Source organism: Carlito syrichta, unplaced genomic scaffold (genome assembly GCF_000164805.1).
Source record: "Carlito syrichta isolate Samal-C Ts95f unplaced genomic scaffold, Tarsius_syrichta-2.0.1 Scaffold136033, whole genome shotgun sequence".
NCBI lineage: Eukaryota > Metazoa > Chordata > Mammalia > Primates > Tarsiidae > Carlito > Carlito syrichta.
In genome coordinates this window covers 20,435-41,808 of record NW_007080129.1, presented here as the reverse complement: position 1 = coordinate 41,808, position 21,374 = coordinate 20,435, and the positions used below count along the sequence as shown (strand labels likewise).

Here is a 21,374-nt window from a genome sequence, read left to right as displayed (position 1 = left end):
CAGAGAGGCAGGCGTTGCAGAAAATTATGATTCACCACAGCATCATTTCTAGGTTCTCATTTAAGAGGCGAGCACGTGCCTGGGACACTTTGCTTACATCCAGGCAGGTTGTGCTCTGCCCAGCCGGCACCACCCACCAGGTGCCTGTTCCTGCAGGCCCACTGTGGTCAGCCCTGTGCCGCGGCTGCCCTCTGTCCTCTGAAGGTGCGTCCCTGGCAGCCGAGATGCACATGAGATATTGGCCTGGCCGGGCAATTTGCACGGCCTTCCAGGGAGGGCATTAGCATATAAATAGCAGATGCAATGACGACCATCACAGCTGAGCACGTTTAATTTTTAGTTTATAAGATAGAATGGGTTTTTAAATGCATAGCCATCAAGCCGCTGAAAGACAAATGCAGTTTGGAACTCACTTGTCTGACGAGGCCTTACATCATTTTTTTTTTTTTTTTTGAAAAAAGGGAAACAGACACACATAAAACTGAACAAAAGTGATTTCTTGGGTGAAAAGTAATTGAGATCGCGTACCAAGTTAATTAGATGGTATAGGATTTATTTAATGGCCCCAGCTGTATCTCCTGGCCTGCCTGTGGCGGGTGGACATACCCCCTTGGTGTGTTGGCGCTCTCCCCTTCCTTCTCAAATAATTAGCAGCCTCACTACCCCTACTTCTGTAAACTGATTGCATTGTATATTTTAGCGTTTTATTGCTTGTTTAATTATGATTGTGGAGGCTCATTTTTCTAAATCCTTTTAAGTGTGGGTTAGAATTAATTTGTATAAAACCAGCAGTGGCCAAGCGCTCCTCCATGCCTCTCTGTGTCAGCCGCGGGGATTTCATGGGGCAGGAGGCACTGGGATGGTTTGGGCTTGGCCCTCTCCGCAGAGGGTCTACACCTCCTGCACTGGGATCAGCCTTGGTGAGTAGGCTCCCGCTGGCTGGCAGGGCTCTCCCTTTGCCTAACCCTCACAGGCCTTCACTTGTTAGGAGAAGTGTGAGCACAGGTTCCACCCCCCATCCCACCTCCCCTTGGGTGGGGCGGCCTTGTGAGACCCGTCTCTGCCCATCTGGCTTCTCAGGTGTGTTTTACGTTTGTTGTTTGTTCAGGTAATTCAGAAAACTCAGCTTCCTGGTGGGTTAAAAGCTAATGGCTCTTGAGAACATTTTACAAGTCTGACCCCATTTTGAAGATGTCTCCAGCCTTGTCACTTCCTGGGGGCGTGATCTCCTTCCTAGGACCCTCACCTATCTAGCTGGCCACAACCTTCTGACTGGCCTAGTCTGTGACCTTGAGGGCAGGTCGCCACAACTACCGCCTCACCCCACTTAATTATTTGGTTTCTTAGAGGTGAGCTTGGAGATGAGCATGGAAGTGCTTAGAAGAGACTCTTCTGTGCAGGCCTTAAGTCTCCCTCTGAGCTGTGCTTCTTCTCTGATGCCCTAGGGAAGATTGTCCCTGGTAACCATGGTGTTTGTATCCTCTGAACAGACCTTGGGTGTGTGGACCCAGCAGGTCACACAGTGTCCCAGTAGCCTAGGGTTTGGTGCTTTCTCTGCCTTTCTTGGCACAGACATGTCATTGACTGTCCCTCGTGTGGTACGACGTCCAAGGTGACTGCACTGTAGATTTTGGACATCTGTGTTTATCCCATGTGAATTAAAACCTGAAAATGGAAGCTTTCAAGCTTAGAGTTAGAATCAGCAATGAAGTCCCTCCATGCTAAGTTGCTGTGGTTTGAATGGGCTACCACAGCTCCTAAGCAGTTTACAACTGAAGTATGGGAGTGTGTGGCTGTGATGGCTCTTGCCGGGGAGAAAGCCCCAGGGTGTATTTAGACTAAAAAGATCTGCCGCAGGACCTGCCCAGGGCCACAAAGGGAGGGGCATCCGAGAAAGGGGATCCCAGGTCTCCAAATTTAATCACAGAAAGAAACAGTTTTATTTGGGGAGAAAGAAGGCATAATTTCTAATAGTTAGCTAAGCAGTTGAAGATTTTTAGGAAATGAAAATCTGATAGAAGTCTCCAATGGAATTCCAGGGTGTGAGCAGTAAGCGTACTATTTTTTGAAAATGACCCCATATTTAAAACCTGGCACTGTGTTATGCATTGTAGCCCCCAGTCCACATCCACCTTTTAGAAAATTAAAACACATAAATTCTGTTTAGTGTTTGATACGCACTGCACTAGCTGAGAACGCAATGCCCTAAAACCTTGGGCTGCTTTCCACCTTTCATAAATTCCTGGGCAGATTCTATACAAAAATAATTTTCAGGTCCGCGGCTCATTGTTATTCAAACGTGATTGATCGTCGTCATTTGCTCAGCTTGGGAGTTAAGTGCCCCTGTCATTTCCAAAGAGTATAATTGGGACGTTTCACAGGTCAGCGGTGGAGACAGGCTTCCCTTTTGATCAGTGTTAGACTGATAACAAAAATTACAGTTTCCAGTGATTAATGTCTCCCTGCTTCCCAGATGCACAGTGTAGGCTGCACCTAAACAAAGTGCACTTGCCTCTGATGAGGCCGGGCCGGCAGCGTCTCCGCAGACGTCGGCCCAGCAGGTGCAGGAGATGTGGCCCCTGATGCCTGGGCTTCGGGCCGTGTGTAGGACTGGCTCTGCTGAGCTGGAGGTCTTCGTCTACCACGGCAGCTCACCTGGGCTTTGTGTCTGCTGAACCCTTCCTCATAGTCCCCTCTAGAAACAAAGCTGTGCTTGTGTGCACCTTGGAGGTGTTAATGTGGGTGTGTTTTTAAAAAGGAGGGCATGCGTCCGTTTTTCCTTTTAGAACCTTATAAAGATCCTCCCCCTAGTTGGTGTTCAGCTGGCAGAGATTTCCCTTTCTGGATGTTTCCTTGAACTGGGCTGGTATGGCTGTGGAAATGGTGCGAGTGTCACCATGGGCTGGGAGTGTGGCTGTCAGCTTTCCCCGGCTGCTTGCCAGTCTCCTCTCCTGGCCTGAGAGAACTGAAGGTGAGAAGCGGCTGCCCTGATGGGCTAAGCTGCACCCTGGTGAGGAGCAGGGATGTGATCTCAGGAAGGATGGGACTTGGGGGGTTCACTGTACACCCCATGGCCTGTCCTGGGGTGTGTTGGGACTGTTGGAAGGGTGCAGGCAGGTGGAAGCAGAGGCAGGAAGGGGCCTGCCTGTAGCCGTTTCTGAGCAGGCACCCACCACAACCGAATGGCTCCAGCATGTTTATACCTGTGAGGTTGTGTCATTGAGCGGTGGGCTCGCTGCCTGGTGTGCACTGAAGCCACTACCATGGCTCTGGCTTTTGAAAAGAGTATTATAAGGCTGGTCTGCAGGAGACAGGAGTTGGGCTCAAATCTGTCTCCCTGATTTGGGGTCTGGACAAGGTTGAAGGGGTCAAAGGACACAGGAAGGGACTTAGGAATGTGGGCCTCAGGCCCCCACTGGAGGGCTTCACATCTGACCATTGATGGTGAGGCAGGTTGAGGCAGCTTTTTTTTGTTGTTGTTTTTTTGAGTTGGAGTCTCACTCTGTCACCCAAACTGGAGTGCAGTGGCCACTCCCAGCTACCGCAGCCTCGACCTGCTGGGCTCCGGCGATCCTTCTGCCTCAGCCTTCCAAGTAGCCGGAATTACAGGCACACGCTACCACGCCCGGCTGATTTTTTGGTTTATTGTAGAGATGAGGTCTTACCAAGTTGCCAAGGCGGGTCTCGAACCCGCGGGCTCTGGCAATCCACTCACCTCGGCCTCCCAAGGCGCGGGATGACAGGCTGAGCCACCGAGCCCAGCCGAGGCAGGTTTTAACTGGATCTTTGGGGCCAGTGGATTTCTTGTTTCTGAAAGTTCTGGTGGTCAGAGTTCCATCACAGCACTGTTATCTTAGACCATGAGGTGGGGGAAGTATTGGTTCAGAAGTTCAATGGAGGTCAGAGCTTTTTTCTCTTCTGCGTTCCTGGCTATGTGATGTGCAGTTCTGGCTGTTGTACCTGGCTGTTGGTCACTGACACTTTGTTACCAGCAGAGTGGGCCAGTTTGGGTTGGTCCCACAGTTATATAGCTGTGGGCTGGCCCATGCAACAACTTTGCTGCTGGCTGCACAGCAACTCTTGCTGTCGGCTGGAGCTGCCAGCCCCTCTGACCTGAAGAGACAAGTCACCCACACAGGTCCCTGCCGGTGCCCACCAAGACAGGTGCAGGAAGGGGGCAAGGTGGGCTCAAGGAACTGGGTTTTCTTGGGGAAAAGAAAGCAAGGAGGCCTTCCTGTGCCATTCTGCAGCTCCTCATGGGGAGGGAGGCCAGCAGATACCTTGAGTGCCCCCCACCCACCTGGCAGGGAAACTGGCCTTGGAAAGGAAACGGAGGAGGTTTTTTACAAGACCTCAAGGACAGACTATTCCAGAAGTGCCCGTCCTCTTTTCTTGACTGTGATATGTGTCACCCCAGTGCCACGGGAGAGGCTCCATGAGGGGGGCTGGCCCTGGCCTGTCACCTAAGAGCCAGTGTGCCGGCTCTGCCGGTTGGGGGACAACTCACCTAAACCTCCAAGTCACATCTGTCTGTCCTGTGAAGCTTTGATGTAGGGCTTGTCCCACACGAGGATGGGGAAGGCAGCATGACCCAAGTGTCCTGGGGTGTTGGGCTGCTTTAGTCTATTTAATGTGGACGCTCAGTGGCCCCAGTGTGGGGCGGGGTTGGCAGAGCGCCATTTGGGCACAAGAACAGCCTTGGAGCCATCTCCCAGGAGCGGGAATCTCAAGGCTTTGCTGTCTACAGCGCTTTCACACACAGGGCTGCAAGTTTCTCCATTTCTACTGGGATGTTTCCACAGACTGAAGCTCTGGGGGACGACGAGGATGAGGATGATCAGGATTTCGTGGAGGTTCCTGAGAAGGAGGGCTATGAGCCCCACATCCCTAACCACCTACGACCTGAGTATGGTGAGCTGTGGACTCCCTGGGGACCTGAGGGGAGCTGTGGTGGGGAGCCTGTGAGGAGGGTCCCTCACTCAGGACACCGCCCTTCAGGATCATACAGTGGGGTCTAGACCCTCCAAGGGCAGGGATTGGACCCCAGGCACCCCCAGGCCTTACACTGTCTCCCTACCTAGGGCGGAGCCTCCACAGCCAGAGCCTCACCCAGGTGGTCATGGCTGGGTTCCTGCCCCCACACATGGTGCACACTGTTGGGTGCTGTGAAAGCTTCCGGTTCTCTGCTGCCCTCAGTTGAACCAGGCCATGGGCCCAGCATTAGGCCTGGTTGTGCCTTTCACTTTCCATTGTGTGATCTTCCTTTTGTGTCCTGGTCCATCTCTGGCCTGGGGCTCTCCTTGCAGCCTGTCACAGGTGGGCTCCCATCCCATGTGATCCTGCTGGCCCCCTTGGCTGGGCAGACCCTTAGGTTCCCAGACCAAGGCAGGGGCCATGAGTCCTATTGTTGATTCCTGTATGTGGAGGCCCTGACATCAGCCTGCTCTGGGGGCAGGAGCAGGTCTGAACCTCCTTCTGTGTGGCTTCCAGGCACCCCTGTTCCAACAGGCAGCCCTGCCCAGGGGCAGGTCCAAGTATGGGAACAGGCGCCTCCCTGAGCAGAAAGCAGCTCTGGTGGACTCCTTAGATGGGAGGAGTGTCTTGGGGGTGATTTCCACAGCTTCAGATGCCATTTCCAGGGGGTAGGAGGACATCACTGTGGGACACTACCCTGTGCTCTTGGGCTCCTTCCCTTAGAGGGTGTTACAGATGGGGTGCGTCTCTTAGCGTCTGTCTGTGAAGCTACCGACTTGGGGTCAGGGCCCAGGACTGCTGTGTGCTCCATGGCAGGGAGCAACTCACTGCTTGGCAAGTGCCTAGCACAACTGTCACAGCCTTTGGTATCTAGAATTTTATTTTTCAACAAAACCTGTTAAAGTCATGTTTACCTCTCAGAACTGCAGCTCTCTGGGGATTGGGATGTGGACAGACTTAGGGCTGCTCTCTAAGTTTCCCACCATGCACTGGTGGTGTTTGCTTCAAGAAGCAGCAAATAAAAAACAGGCCCCCTGGCTTTTGTGGTGAAATAGACAAGTTGGTTTGAATTAGAGTAAGATGAAATGTAAATTTGTTAAAAGAATGTAGATGATGAGACAACTCATGTGTGGAAACATGACCCATTAAGGGTGTCATGCCAAATTAGCACAACTAGATTTCTAATGACCTTCCATTTGTATGGGCCTGTTTACCCATGGGGCTGCTTTCTGCACCATGGGGAGGGCCTGGGCTGGCAGGCTGAGCCCCTGGGGTCAGTGTGTGTTGAGGGTCTGGAAGGAACCTTAGACAACTGAGGGCCAGCCAGTGACCCTCCCCACTCCCAGCCACCCATGTCACTCTGTTATGAATGAGGAGTGCCACATCAACTGGGACCTGTTTCCTGCCCTCCAGGGGGCTCCCCACTGGGCAGGGACAGCCTGAGTGACCAGCTCCACCGGACCTTGTGGATGACCATATAACAAACCACTTGGAGCTCAGTGGTAGAACAGTAGCTACAGTTTCCTCAGCTGTGCGAGTTTAGACTAAATCTAATGACTTCACATTCACCTACGTTTAACTGAAAAGCAGCAACAGAATATAGACTAGTATTCTGAACCTTGGTCCTAGCCGTGCCCTTGTGGGGGCACCTGACCTCCCCCACCCCACACACCCCATTCTTTTCCAGACACCAGTCTCCACCTGAAGCAGCCTCTGTGCTGTGTCCTGGCTCACACTGTTTCCTCACCTAGGGTGGAGCCTCTGCAGCCAGTGCCTCACCCAGGTGGCCATGGCTGAGTCCCTGACCCCACACAAGGTGCACTACTGTTGGGTGCTGTGACTGCCCCCAGCTCTCTGCTGCCCTCAGCTGGACCAGACTGTGGCCGCAGTATTGGGGAGGTGCCGGTCGAAGAGTGGCCACGTTTGAGGCTGCTCTGGCTGAGAATGGCCTGCTCGTTCCTGGTTACTTCTTGAGGTTCTGCAGCTGAGGATCCCAGGCTGAACACACATCTACCCAGGCCTCATCTGGGCCTGCCAGTTGCCTCCTCTGCCCTACCCCAGGCCAGGTGCCCAGCAAGGATGTGCAACTGTGGGGTCTGGCTCCTTCTGGGAGCTGCACTGACCCTTGGCTTTTGCTGAAGTTTTCTGGCCCTGGGTCTCTGCACGTGCCTTTGTCAATGGCTTCAGAGTCCTTTGAGTGCAAGTTTCACATCTCATGGACAGATGGGTGATGTCTCAAAAAGCAGAAATTGACTGGGCACAGTGGTTCACACCTGTCTTTGGAAGACTGAGGCTGAAGGATTGCTTGAGCCCAGGAGTTGGAGACCATCCTGGGCAACATAGGGAGACCTCACCTTTGCAAAAAACTGAAAAAAAAATTAGCTAGGCATGATGGCGTGCACCTGTTAGTCCCAAGTGCTCAGGAGGCTGAGGCGGAAGGATCACGTGAGTCCAGGAGGTCGAGGCTGCGGTGAGCTGTGATCATGCCACTGCACTCCAGCCTGAGTGACAGAGTGAGACTCTGGCAAAACAAAATGAAAAAAGCAGAAATCTTCTCCTGAAGCCTTGATGTGGGTCTCAGTCACCGAGAACATAGACAAACAGACATGGTAATCTTCCTCAGAGAGCAGAAGGGCTTCCTCATCAGAGGTGACTAGGCTCCTTAACCTGTGTCTTGAGAGTGGCCAGAGACGACGACAGTGATAGCCTCTGTTCATCAAGTGCTGCTTGACGCCACCACGACTTGACCCCCAGGAAATGGGCAAGCCCAGCAGGGATGGGCTACATATCTCCTTTGGCACTCCTGTTTCCAGGTGGCTGTGTCTTCCGCCTTGAACCTGGGTGGCTTCAGAGTATTGGTCAGTGGAGTCCGGCAGAAGGGACTGAGCCGTGAAAGGCCCCACTGAGCCTGCTTCTGGGAAGCCCAGGGCACACGGAGGGTCATGGGGAGCTGCTGGGCTTGGTGGTCTCAGCCAAGTCCCGCATGTGAGTCAGCCCAGCCTGGCACCAGACGTAGTGAGGACACTGCCAGATGTTGCCAGCTGGTTACTCATCTTCCAGCTCAGGCCTCAGGCCCGCAGAACAGAGAAGAATAAAATCTGTAAGCCTGACCGTAGCTGCTGTTCTACCACCAAGCTCTGGTTGGTCTGTTACACGGCAGCAGGAACTAAAGCACCAGTTACCTCTGTGCTCCAGGCTCCCAGCCTTGGTCAGCCTCCTGGTGACCATCCACTTGTCTGTGAGGGCCAGGTACAAGCAAGCCTGACTGCCAGCGTCTACCCTACTCAGCCCACAGCAGGGGTACTTTGTAGTTACATTGGCACAAGTTCCCTCTTGAGTGGGAAGACCTCACAGCTTCTGCCTTCAGGCTGCAGGTGGCAGTGGCTAGCATGGGTCTGACTGGGGCTGCTTGCTCCCGTTGTCTGGACAGTGCCTGTTGAAAACAGGTGGTCAGTGCAGGACGCAGGTGGGAGTGTGAGTGCAGCACCGTCCATCAGCCATGAGCGAGGGCTGCCGGACTTTCCGGGCACCTCAGGCTCCAGGGTTGTGTCCCAGGTGGTGATACATCTACAGGAGCTGTTCCCAGGAGGGCCCACCATTGGGCCAGGGCAGGACTCCCTTTTGAGGATGGGGAGTGGGTCACCCCTCATGAGGGAGGGAGGCGCCCTTGGAAGCCCCGTGAGCCCTGGAGGCGGCAGGACCTGATAGAAGACTTTGGGGGGGGCAAGCTCAGTTCATAATACTAGTTTATATTCTGTTGCTGTTTTTTCAATTAAATGTAGGTGAATCTGAAGTCGTTAGATTTAGTCTAAATCCACACAGCTGAGGAAACCGGTGCTCTTTTTCTTTCTCATTTCTTTCTCTGAATTTTCACTGAGGGGCTTTTATCTTCCCCTTAATCCTACCATTTCTGTCAGGACATAATCTCTTTCTCAAATTTACATTTTAATTACAAGGCCAGCTGAACTAGGTAAAATCAATAATGTCAGCGCTGGGCGGCCCAACTTGGCGCGGAGGCCCCAGCCTCTCCATTTCCTGCTATCGATTTATCTCTCCGCACTGTCTGCTTTAGTGCTTCAGGCAAATAGGTGCCACTTGGTCAATTTAAACAAAAAAGGGGATTTGGACATTTTTATGATTCTTTTTAAAAGCAACCGTGGGAGTGAATTTGAGCCGAGATACTGTACTCCAGTTAGACATGCGTGGGGGGGCTTGGGGGGAGGTGGAGGGGGTGTCGGTCGGGCTTAGCCATGACATGTGGCTCTTGTTTCTCCAGGAGTCATTATTCTTCCTGAAAATGTGGTACTCGGTGCCTAAGGAATGCTGTCTGCTTTTTGGGTTTTTACTTTGAAAGTATGTCAGCGAGATTGATTTTCTACAACAATGTGAAAATGGGAGTGTTTTTTAGTGCCCTGAGTATTTACCCTGCTTTAACACGCTTACCCATCTTTTTAATGGTTTAAAACAACAAATCAATGAAAAATATATTTCATTCTTGTAACTCTTAGGAATTCTTATATTGATCTTTGACTGTGATTGTATCTAAATGTCACATTGTTCACTTATCAGTCTTGTCTCCCTCACCATGTGCGCTTGCTCGCGTGTGCTGACAGCGTGTCTGTGTCAGTCAGTCATGGTGCACCACCAAAATGAGGGGCATCTGGCAGTTTTTGTGAGCTAAACCTGGGGCGCTGTGTTGGATGCCAGAGCCCAGTAGGGGCTGCCTGGTGTCTCCCAAAAGTGCACTGCAACCTGGCCCAAGAGCCTCAGAGTATGGCAGCTCCACAGTAGCTGAAGGTCCAGCCCTATCACCTCCTCCGAGTGGCTCTGTCCTGTGTCTTCTACTCTTGGAGCCCAAGAACGAGGAGCAGCCCCAGGTGAACAGTAGTGCATGCTAGAGGAGCTTCCTGTAAGGACCACAGAATCGTTTTGACTTTGCCAGCCGCAGAGGCCTTGGTGCAATTCTTCAACACTGCCATTGCAGTGTGAGAGCCACCACAGACAGGATGTACACAAGTGGCTGGGTGCCAATAAAAACTTGATATACAAACATGGAGGCAGCCATGTCTGTGCTGTGTCAGGCCAACTTCTGCTCAGGGCTGATGGCCCAAGTCAGAGGTGTCCTTGGACCGAGACCCACTTTAAAGAGACAGCCTTTTCCCTCCTCCGTGGGTCTCAGGGACAGACTGAATTGGTCACCTCCTCAGTTGCTCTAGATGTCTTCTGACTGCCCTGTGGGCCAAAGACATGGCCTGCATGATGCTGAGTCTTCAGAAGTGACTGAGATCCTTTTATGACGTAGTACTTGGTGGTCTTCTGTCAGTTCGGAAATGTACTGGGAAAGGACTTTTGGACATGAAGTCCCACAGTGTCTCTTAGTTTGGTCTTTTGTATCATGTCCCACCACCCCCAGTTTGGCTAATTCTTTGTCTAATAGCTACTTTCTGAGAGGGTCTGCTGAGCCCCCATCCAGCTGTGGGTACCCCAGTTCTTCTGTAGTCCCTCACCAATGGCTTTATGCGTTTTGAAACTAGTTATAAGTTGCATGTCTCTCCTCCCTTTTTTTTTTTTTTTTTGAGACAGGTTCTTGCTTTGTCACCCAGGCTGGAGTACAAGTGACACAGTCATGGCTCACTGCAGCCTTGACATCCTGGGCTCAAGTGATCCTTCTGCCTCAGCTTCCCAAGTAGCTGGGACTACAGGCATGCACCACCATACCTAGCTAATTTTTTTTGGGGGGGGGTAAAGACGAAATCTTACTATGTTGCTCAGGCTGGTCTTGAACACCTGGGCTCAAGCTATTCTCCCTCCTCAGCTTCCCAAAGTATTAGGATTATAGGCATGAGCCACTGCACCTGTCCTATGTCTGTTCACATTTATCACACCTTCACGTATTGTTTTATGCTCCTTGTTTAACTTAAAATCTCTCTTTTTTAAAAAAAATTTGTTTCACTTTATTTTGTTTTTGAGTCAGAGTCTCACTCTGTCACCCAGGCTGGAATGTGCAGTGGCATGCTCACGGCCACCACAGCTTCGACCTGCTGGGCTCAGGTGATCCTTCCACCTCAACCTTCCAAGTGGCTGGAACTATAGGTGCATGCCACCCTGCCCGGCTAATTTTTTGATTTATTGTAGAGATGAGGTCTTGCCAAGTTGCCCAGGCTGGTCTTGAACCTCTGGACTCAGGCAGTTCTCTGACCTCAGCCTCCCAAAATACTGGGACTACAGGCATGAGCCACTGTACCTGGCCAAAATCTCTTTATTTTAAAATCCTAACATATTATCTCATCTTTTGGTTCTTGTTTGTGTAGTAAATTTTTTTTCATCCTTCTGTTTTTAGTCTTTCTTTTTTGTTTTTGTTTTTGTTTTGAGTTGGAGTCTCACTCAGTCGTCCAGACTGGAGTGCAGTGGCCGCTCCCAGCCACCACAGCCTCAACCTGCTGGGCTCCGGCGATCCTTCCGCCTCAGCCTTCCGAGTAGCCAGAACTACAGGCGCGCACTACCACGCCCGGCTGATTTTTTGATTTATTGTGGAGATGAGGTCTCACTGCCCAGGCGGGTCTCGAACCCGCGGGCTCAGGCAATCCACTCACCTCAGCCTCCCAAAGGCGCGGGATTACAGGCTGAGCCACCGAGCCCGGCTGCTAAATATATAATGCAATCAGAGTCTGGCCTGTCACTGATTTCAATCCATGTAGTTGATAGTTACTACTATATTTTTAGACCTATTCAGTCAACCTGTTGCATGCTTCTGTTCATCTTTGGTTTGCTACTGGTATTGTTTTATTTTCTTCTTTTTCCCACATTTTATTTTCTAGCCCAAATTTTCTTCTGGTTTTAAAAGTGTTCTTTTAATTCTTCTAATGGTTCCTAATTTTTTAAAGACTTACACATATATTTACCATTCACTGTTTATTTCTATAGTTTTCCCATTTCTAGACTGTCTCCTGCATGAGTCAAATGACTTAGCCTCCTCTCTCCATGGAGACCTCCTTTCACCCTGTAATATTGGATCATCCAGACACCATCTGAAGTTGGATTGTTGAGGATACTCAGGCTTGGGGGATGGGAGGCGACAGTGAACTTTACGAAGTCATGTACTCGTTTTATGTTCTGCCTCCTGCCTCACCCCCTTAGCTGACTTTTCTTCTGGGTGGACTGTTCTCCCTGAAGGGGCTTTCAAGGCTGACCTTCCTGTGGTGACCTCATGAGGTCTTGTGGACATAAGGTCTTCATCCTTCATGGCACACTGAGGTGGTAGTTCGGCTGGATACAAAATTGTGAGCTCAAATTTCTTTTCCTTTAGTGCTTTCAACATGATCTTCCAAGGTCTTGTGTTCACGCTTACTGTTACAAATGCTGATGTCAGCAGGGTTTTTGTTTCTTTGAAAGTATCAGCTTTTTCTCTTTGGAAACTTTTTAGACTTTTCTCTGTGTCTTTAACACACTTCAATTTTCCTGTAACATCTCTAACACATGGTTCATCCTCTGTCTCCTCTGATGCTCTGTGAGCCTCTGTTTCCAGGAAAATTGGTCTCATTATGTCCTCTGCATCCTCCACTCCAGTGATTTTTTTCTCTCCTTCTGGGATTCTGGAAATGAGGGCATTGGATGTTGATACCTGCATGTCTTCCCTTCATACTCTGGAATTCCCCCTGCTTCCTCCCTGGTTTCCTCTGAGGTCACCTGTAGCTCCCACGTGCCATGGCCGATCCCTCTGGATTATAATGCTCTCACCTGCTTAGAAGCCTTCATTATTCTCTTCCCCCCTCTCACCTCCTATGACTGCTTTCTGCCTCCAGTGTGTGCTCCTTTAGCTTCTAGAGAACACGATGTACTTATTTCCCTTCTGGTTGTGTTTGTGTACTCTGCCTGTGGGCAGAAGTCTGGCTTCCCTGCCACTTCATGCTCCACTGGGGTTCTGTGCCTCCCTGGCCAGCAGTACACTGGGGAGGGAGGACTCAAGTTCATGCCTTGGCCGCTCCTGCAATGAGTTTGGAGAGGCAGGTGGTGCCTATGTCCTAATCCATACGCTGCCCAGCACCTTCTATGATCTCTGCTGTCAGAGCCTCGGGACCTCGGCTTAGACAGCAATGGGAGAACATAAACCTGTGCCCGGAGAGGTGCTGATGGTGGTTGGAGCGGGCCCGCGGGGGCAGCATGAGAGCCAGACGCAAGGCCTTCCTTGGATGGCAGGGACGGCTCAGGATTCAGTAGTGTTGGAGAGTCTGTCCCTGTCCTACCCTGGGGATGAGGGGATAGACGCTGGGCTGCAGAGGTCAGAATGTCTGGCCTTGTCCCTACTGTCTCCTGTGGGGATGTTGATGAGATGCAGTGCCATGGCCTTATCTAGCTAGTGGCAGGTTGGGCATGACTGGGTGGATGCTCCATGGTGGGCACTCCATGCTGGCGTCTTGTTAGTGGGAGCTCAGCCTCTTCCCAGCAGCCAGAGGGAGGGTGTTGCCAGGGCCAGGGCTCGGTTCTGGCTACCTTGTGGCTTTCAGAGTTCTCTGCTGAAGCTGTGGAGCAGCCCCGGGCATCTCACAGATATGGGGCTGGGCATGGCAGGAGTGGAAAGTGCACTGCCAGAATCGCAGCCGAACTGTGGCGTCACCTTGACTGGAGATGTGGGATGGAGTCCTGTCTGGAAATGTGCGTCTCCTTTTCTCTCTTGCACTAGTTCAGCCGGGGGGGGGGGGCCTGTGTGTCCTGGGGCCCCTGTGGGTGGCCCTTCTGAGTGGCTGCTGCCTGCTGTGTGTGCCTGGGCTGGGACCTTGAAGGCCTGTTCATCTGCTATAGGTCTGAGCTGGGAGAACTGCAGTTTGCCCACTTCCCACTGCCAGTCCTGCATGGATGACTGACAGGGCTGTGGGCACACTGTGTGGGCATGCTAGGTTCTCTCTGCTGCTGTGCTCCTGGTCAGCCTGGTGAATCCATTGGGGTCTGGGTGGTGGTGCTTCTTTGAAGCTAGACAGCACCGTGTGCTGTGCAGACACGGGCTGGGACTGCTGGGATTCACATCGCATCTGCCACATTCTAGAGCTTGGGCTGCAGTGGCTGCTTGTGCCCCAGCCCCTGTGTCCCTAAGCTGGAGGTACAAAACCCAACTCAGGCTGTGGAGGGATGGAATGCATGAATGTAGGATCACATCCTGACTGCCAGTCACGTTGATCTGCCTGGGCATTGTGGAATGACGACCAGGAGTGGACATGTGTGTTTCAGGGCTGGAGCCAACTCCGGAGAAAGGCTCAGCTGTACAGAGCTCACAGGCAAGGATGAGGATGCGGAGGGATGAGGAGGCATCAGACCCCACCTCTGCTGCTGCCCAGCTGCGGCGGCTCCGGGGCTACCTGCCCCCACCCTCATCTGCCAGGTGACTCTGATGTCCTGTTGCTGAATTCGTCTATAACTGCCACTGCCCCTGCCCAAGCACTGGGTGGCTCCCTTGAAGGAAACCTGAGGCATCTCAGCCCAGGTGGGCACCTGCTGGTGTCTGTGCCACATGGAGGATCCTCAGCGTCAGTGTGTGGCCCACATCCAGTTGGGGCTGGCTAACAGATGTCCTTTTAGGCACTGTGGCCCCTCTGAGGAGCTCCTGAGGCCAGGTAGCTGTACTGGGATTTGAGAGGCAGATGTCAGGTTACCCCTGGGTTGGAAGACTACAGACCAGAGGCCATCCACTGGACAGGAACTTGTCGGTGGCCCTGAAGCCCAGGCCCTACGTGAGCAGAAGTCACTCTCACATGTGCTGACCTCAGGGTTCCTGACTGCCATGAAGGGTGTGAGGAGAAAGAGGCAGTGGCTGCGGCTGTCTCCAACAGTGCATAATCAACATGTTCTGTCCTCTCTTATAGCCCCTCCAGGGCAATTCTGGGGTCAGAGGAGGCCCAGAAGTTGGCGTCAGAGCGGGCCCGGGCACCCGTGGTACCCTTTGGGGTAGATCTGTGCTTCTGGGGCCAGGAGCAGCCAACGGCCGGGAAGATTCTCAAGTGAGTCCTGGTATATCTCAGATTGGGGAGGGCACACAGCAGGGGTCTGGACAGAGGAGGGAGCTGCAGGCTTGCCCTCTCTGAGTCTCAGGAAGCTGGCTATGCCTCCCACCTTTGCCCATCTTCTGGGGAGACAGGGCGCAGGGTTGGGCTTCCCCCACTGAACCGGCTCACAAGACTGGGCTCTACACAGCTGATCCCTGGGCCCAGCAGGTCTCAGGGCTTTCCTGAGCCTTCCCGTGTCTTCTTCGGGGCATCTGTGAAGGTTGGGCATTGCAAAGCATGAAGAAGTAGCCCAGAGAGAGACAGCATTCCCTAGTGGTGGACCTGGCCGGCTTGTCCGGTGTCATGAGGGCAGCTGCTGAGGCTGGGTGCTTCCTGATCCTCTGGGGCTCCTCAGGGTGATTGTACCCCCCAGGCCTCAGGCCTGGGGCTCTGCAGGGTTCTTCTGGGAGGCTGCCCGCTGCCTCTTACGCCTCCTTTGCACCTCTCACTGTGCTGGCCTCTGCTTCCTCTCTGTGGAGCTTTCATGGGGCGCTCAGGGGTTTGTCCACTCACAAATCCAGATCCTTGGGTCTCGAGAGGCCACCTGAGCCTCTAGGCCCAGATGGGCCATGCCAGCTGCTCTGGGGGTGGAAGTGGAGCTGGGATGAGCAGCCTTGCTGCTCCTCAGCACCCAGCCCAGAGCAGTCCTTACAGTGGGAAGGGGGCTGTGGGAGACTGGGAGGGAAGGCCGCCTCCAGGTGAGCCCACCCCTGCCCACCAGGCGAGCTGTCCCCCTGGGTGAGTCCAGCCAGCCGGGACAGCTATCACGGCCCAGGCCAGGGTGTCTTTGACAGGCAGAGCCAGGGGTGGGACCTGTGACAACAGGAGGAGGCTGACTTTGGACACTGGAAGTGCAACTGTCTCCGTAGGCCCCACTACCACTCAGCGTGAAGGGCCCAGGCTATGTTCGCAAGCACCACAGACACAGAAGCTGATGATGGGTCTGCAGGGCTGGAAAACTCTCTGTGATGAGGAGTGGCAGGGTCGCCTGTGTGAGGAGCTGAAGTCAGGACCTCTGAAGAGGGTGCGGGGGACAATGTGAAGGGTCCCTGCGCCAGCATGGCCACTGCCAACAGCTGCTTCTGCTTCTGGGTGTCTGCTGGGCTACCCCATTAGGACAGGATGGTGAGAGATGAGACACTGCCCTTGTTCACTACAGGACCAAGACTGTAGGGTGCTGAGCTCATCAGCTCAGACCACTGGCCTTCCAGGCCACGAAGACGTGGACCCTTGTGGGGGCTGGGTGGGTGATGCCAGAGGAGAGGGCAGGGTTGCTCGGAGGATCTGGGAGAGATTATGTGGGAGCTGTTGCACCGCTGGCTGCCACCTGGGGCGCCCAAAAGCCAACACTTGGTTTCAGAACCTGAGGGTTGCTCAGTGGCTTGGTGGGCTCCCCCTCCCCCCAGAAGACCCTGCTAGAGGGACACCTACCCTCCTGCCAGCCTGGCACTCAGTGCCATGGTTAGACCTGGAGAGAGGCCTGAGGAGCTTGTGGGGAGACTGACTCAATGGTGAACAGTGCAGGACGCCCCGCGTTGGGGCCCGGCTTTATGCCCCTGAGTCGCTTGCGTCATCACCAGGCCCCTGAGTAGGTCCATGCCAAAATGGGCAGAGCTCCGAGCCTGACTACCCACAGAACTACTGTGGTGGCGGACAAGGGCTCAAGGAGAGGCAAACGTGTGGGACAGCCCATTGGGCAAGGGCCCCGTTGGAGCACTGTGGAGGTGTGTGCGCTGCTACCTGGTGGCGGCTCCTAGTACTGCGTGTGTCCGGTGGCCAGCTTTGTGTGTATTGGGGCTGCCAAGGACAGCGCTCCTCCAGGGGACCGCTCACCCCTTGCCCTTTACCCCATGGTCAGGGTCAAGCCCTCCGGCTCACTGCCAGCACTTGGTGGCCTTGTGGAGTGCCAGACTCACCACTTTCATCCAACAGGCTCTGGAAGGCTCTAGAAGATCACGATCTGGCCAGGCGCGTGGGAGGAGAAAAGTGGGGAGGGGATAGGGCCATAGGCTGGGGGTCCTGGGCTCTGGAACCTACTCTTTCCACTTCAGCCTCCCTGAAGGGGCCACTTCCCTGTGTGGTGCCTGGTGGCTGGACAAAGCTAGCTTGTTGCAGAGGTTGAGGGGCTGAGGGGAACCCAGGCACGTGTGAAGTAGGCAGCCCCACCCTCTTGCAGGAGGCCCAGAACTGATCCCTGAGCCTCCCCATCAGAGGCGTCTTGTCCAGTCCGTGCTTCAGATGACAGAGGGTGTCCCCACTTCAAGGCTAGGCCTTGTCGTGGCCCAGCAGGAGGTGTCATGGAGGTGCATCCTCATCCCAGGCCACAGGCCTATTGCTGGGTTCTCTCCAGCCCACCATTGAGGCTCTGCCCAAGCTGCCTCTCCCTTGGGGAAAATCAGGGCAATGCCAGGGCAGCATATTCTGGCCATTCCCCACCTACTCCCCATCTGGGGAACCTTGCAAATGTGGGACCTCCTCGCTCAGCCCAAGATGGAAGCAGAACAGGCTGTCTGAGTGGCGCCAGGGGTGGTACCTTCTGTTGTCTATCTCTCCCAGCAGGGGCTCTGCTTGGGGTTGTGCTCTTTCCTATCCGCAGGCCAGTGGGGAGCCAGGGCTCTGTTCCTCCAGGACCCTTGGGGACAGTGGTGTGGAAGCCTGGGATGGGCTCATGGTCACCAGGGAGCCTTTATACCTGCCTGACTGGCCTCCTTGGTGCCTAGCATCCCCTGCAGTGTGCCACGGAAGGAAGCCCTGAATGCCAGCACCAGTCACAGCAGTTCTATGTGAGGAGCTCTCATGCCACTCCCCATCAGACCATCCAGGTGAGGGGGCCCTGTGCCCTCCTCTGGCTTCACCCAAAAAGCATCTTGAACGAGGCTGGGTGATGGAGCAGAAGTGGGAGGCAGGGAGGACCATGCTCTGTGTGGCTCCTTCGGCACTGTTGCTGCAGCTGGTGGTGCATCTCCACCTGCTTCTCCCTCAGTGTGCTGGCCCTGTGTTCACATCCCCTTGGTGGTGAAGGTGACCTTCATGTGGATCTCCCATTACTCTCAAGGTCACACCTCGAGGGCCCAGCAGTTGTCATCCCCACCACAGGAATATCTGGGTGTCAGGTGGTGGCTTTGCCCACGGTCCTGTGGCTGGTTCATAGGTGTCAGGATTCATACCCAGCCTGGAGCGACTCTGCTCAGGGGTGGCAGGGTGCAGCAGGGCTTGGCTGCTCCTCACACCTGGATGAGTTGACCACGCTCCTTGGTCCCTAAAGATGCTCTGAACCTGCCTCTGGGTTCTCTGTAGGGCTGACTCTCAGCACCGGTTCTGGAAGCCCTGTGAGATAGAGGAGGAGGTGGACAATGCCTACGTCTCCGAGATGTTCCGGAGCCGGCACATCCTCTTCCCAGGGAGGTTTGAACCTGTGCAGCACCAGTGTCGCGCTCCAAGGCCTGATGGCCGGCTTTGTGAGCGCCAGGACCGCCTGAAGGTGAGATCACTGTGGGTGGATTGGGTGGGAGGCAGACAACTGAGCCAGGGCAGGTAGCCAGAGGAGTGCCCCATAAAAGGGGCGTGGCTGCAATTGGCAGAAGTTGCCTCACCTTTGTCAATGGGAGAACTGTGTCTGGGTCCCCCACCTAGGCCTAGATTCTACCTTTGGGTACTCCAGGGGACCTTGGGAAGCTCTGCCAGGGTGGAGACACCTCCTCCCATGGTACCTCCGTCCTGCCTTGCTGGGCCAGACTCCTCAGAGGGGAGAAGCACATGCATCTCCCATTGCAGGGTTTAGTGGGCAAGAGGCATGGTGGGGGCAGCGAGGGGGTTGGGGTGCCAGATGGCAGCTCCAGGCTGCAGTTGGGACAGTGCAGAGGGAAGCGGAACAAACCCAGGTCCCTATACACTCCCAGATCCCGGAGGGAGGCCAGAGCCCCCACCCCATTCCTCCCTGTGGTTCATGGGAGCCCGCATGAAGGTGTGGATGAAGGGTAGTGCACTCCTTGGCTCTGTGATGTCCCCTCCTCGATGACTGTGTGCCCGTGTGTCATCCCTTCCACCACTGGCATCCCGTCTTGGCTGTGCAGTGCCCCTTCCATGGGAAGATCATCCCCAGAGATGACCAAGGCAGACCCACTGACCCGGACGACCAGGCCCGGGAGCAGAGGCAGCAGTTGCAGAAGCAGGAGTGCCCAGGTAGGTCTGGGCAGGCAGGTAGCACGTGGGGGACACGGTCATGGGGTGCCTGTGCTGCCTGCTGGATCTGTAAAGCCACAGCTCTTCAATAGAAGCAGGCGGGGAAGGGCTGTCCTTGTCTTGGGGGGCTTGACGGGGTGCTCCAGCTTCAAGAGGGACCCCGTTTTCCCAAGGCTGCTATGGGGTTGGGATATACTGATGGTCCAGAAGCCAGCACGTATGGTTTCATCGTTGGGTTCTGGGCTCCTAATTGTTTTTTTTAAGCAGATGAAGGAATCGAGGCAAGAAAAGGTAAAAGTTCATTGCAGGAACCCAGCTTGCTGTTTCTCCCAGTCCCCTTGCCTTGTGCTTGCCCACGTCCCACCCCCTTTGCAGCATTCTTGCAGGGGTTGCTGGTTCAGTCCATCTTGGATTCTCATGGCTGCCATCTTCAGGGCACCTGCCCTGGCCGCCACCTCCCCAGAGGCCTCTGGACAGCAAGTGGGGGCAGGTCACACCGGAGCTGCCATGGTGGCGCCATTGCTCTGTCTTGCTCCTGCTGGGGTTTAAGTCTGTTTTCAGGTAGGATGTGTGTTTGGAGGCCGAGCCAGCCTTGGGCTCCCTCCCTTCGGAGGGGAGGACGCGTCGCAGTCCTGACCTCAGGGAGTACGTGGCACCGAGTCTGGGAGCAAGGCTGGCGCTTTTGCCATTGTCCATGGACATTCTCATTCTGGTCCTAAGAGACAGATGTGGAGCCTGGGACCCAGGAATGGTCCTGGCCCTGCCCAGCAGGGAGGCCCTGAACTACCCATCTCTGGGCAAGGCCTCCCCGCTGGCTCCCACTCAGGAGCAAATTAAGTGCCTATTTTTTGTGTCAACCCTGAAGAGTATCTGGTTCTGCAGCCTTTGGTGACTTGTTAACAAACAGGTATCGGCCGCGGGCCACGCTGGCCTGGCCAGTCAGATGTGAAATAGCATCTCTTACTAACTACAGTATCGATCCCGCCTCCCGCGCGCGGGGCAATTTTCTTTTCCCTGTGCTCACCCCAGTGACAATGCGTGCGGCGCTCCGGGGCCGTGAGGCCCAGGAAGGCCTCACGGCCCAGCGTCTATTGATTTTCTTCAAAGGCCTTTAAATTGCTCCTTCATTTTACTGAGATGCTCATTCCGTCTCTACTGGGCGCCGGCGTTTTTCCGTTGTGTTTAAACAATTGCTCCATTCGCTGGGTTCCTAAACTGTGACGCCTTCTTATTACTGGGAGATAAACTGTTTAGACAGTTTTCCTTAATCTTGGATGAATCGTTCCTGTATCTGAATTGTGCGGCCCATATTCCTTTGCCTCAAAAAATCAGCTGGGGGCGGCCCCACCATCCGTCTGGGCGTGTGGCCTCTTCCCACTGCGGACGTGTCTCTCGCGCCCAGCACTGCTACTCCCATGCGCAGGTGCCCCAAAGCATGGTGTGTCCAGCATTCTCTGTGGAGCCAGGGTCACCCACAGACTTCAGCTATCCTGTGCCCATTGGGGTGGCTTCCCGAGCGTGTCCTCGGGGTCCTGCAGCCTCATGGAAGAGCCAGCAGGACCGAGGGTAGCTGCCCAGAGATCTGCATGGCAGAGGCCTCAGCCCTGTGTGTTGTATGCTGACCTTGCCTGGGTGCAGTCAGGCTGGCAAGGCCACACCGTGGAGCTGTGTGACATCTATTCCCCTCACTGCCTGTGGGCCTCACGCCTTGGTGGACAATACCTGCTTGCTCAGGAAGGCCACTCTGTGCAGGTGATTGCCCACCCTGCACCTTTGAGGCCATTATCTGGGCCATCTTTGAAACAGTGAAAAAGAAAGCCCTTTGCTGATGTCATGCTCAGCCCCCCCTTTCCTCTGTCCCCATCTCCCATATATGCCTCCCAGCTAGCAGCAAGTCCAGCAGGTTCACGGCCAGCCTGAGGGGGCCCTATCTAGCCTGCAGGTGGGGATGTAACCTGTGGGTGGCACCAGTCCCCTGACCACCATCCTCAGCCTCCTTCCAGCCTGAGGGGTCTGTGGATGCCTCAGTAGTGGCCTCTGGACTTAGCCCTGGCTTCTTCCACCTGTAGGGGTATAGGGACCTGTGGGGTTGCAGGGACAGGGGTTCGCAGGGACCTTGGAGGGGTAGCAGGGGCCTGGGGGAGCAGCAGGGGCCCAGGGGGTAACAGTGGGGGGCTGGTGGGG

General features: G+C 54.4%; 1 protein-coding gene across 1 annotated transcript in view; it reads left to right on the top strand.

Moving 5' to 3' along the window:
* UVSSA (UV stimulated scaffold protein A) overlaps nucleotides 1-21,374 on the top strand; it is a 36,743-nt gene that overhangs the window by 12,566 nt on the left and 2,803 nt on the right. The window contains exons 7-11 of the mRNA XM_008049704.1: nucleotides 4,803-4,911; nucleotides 14,197-14,347; nucleotides 14,829-14,963; nucleotides 18,306-18,489; nucleotides 19,082-19,190. Coding sequence (XP_008047895.1) covers nucleotides 4,803-4,911; nucleotides 14,197-14,347; nucleotides 14,829-14,963; nucleotides 18,306-18,489; nucleotides 19,082-19,190 — 688 coding nt within the window. The remainder of the gene's footprint in view (nucleotides 1-4,802; nucleotides 4,912-14,196; nucleotides 14,348-14,828; nucleotides 14,964-18,305; nucleotides 18,490-19,081; nucleotides 19,191-21,374) is intronic.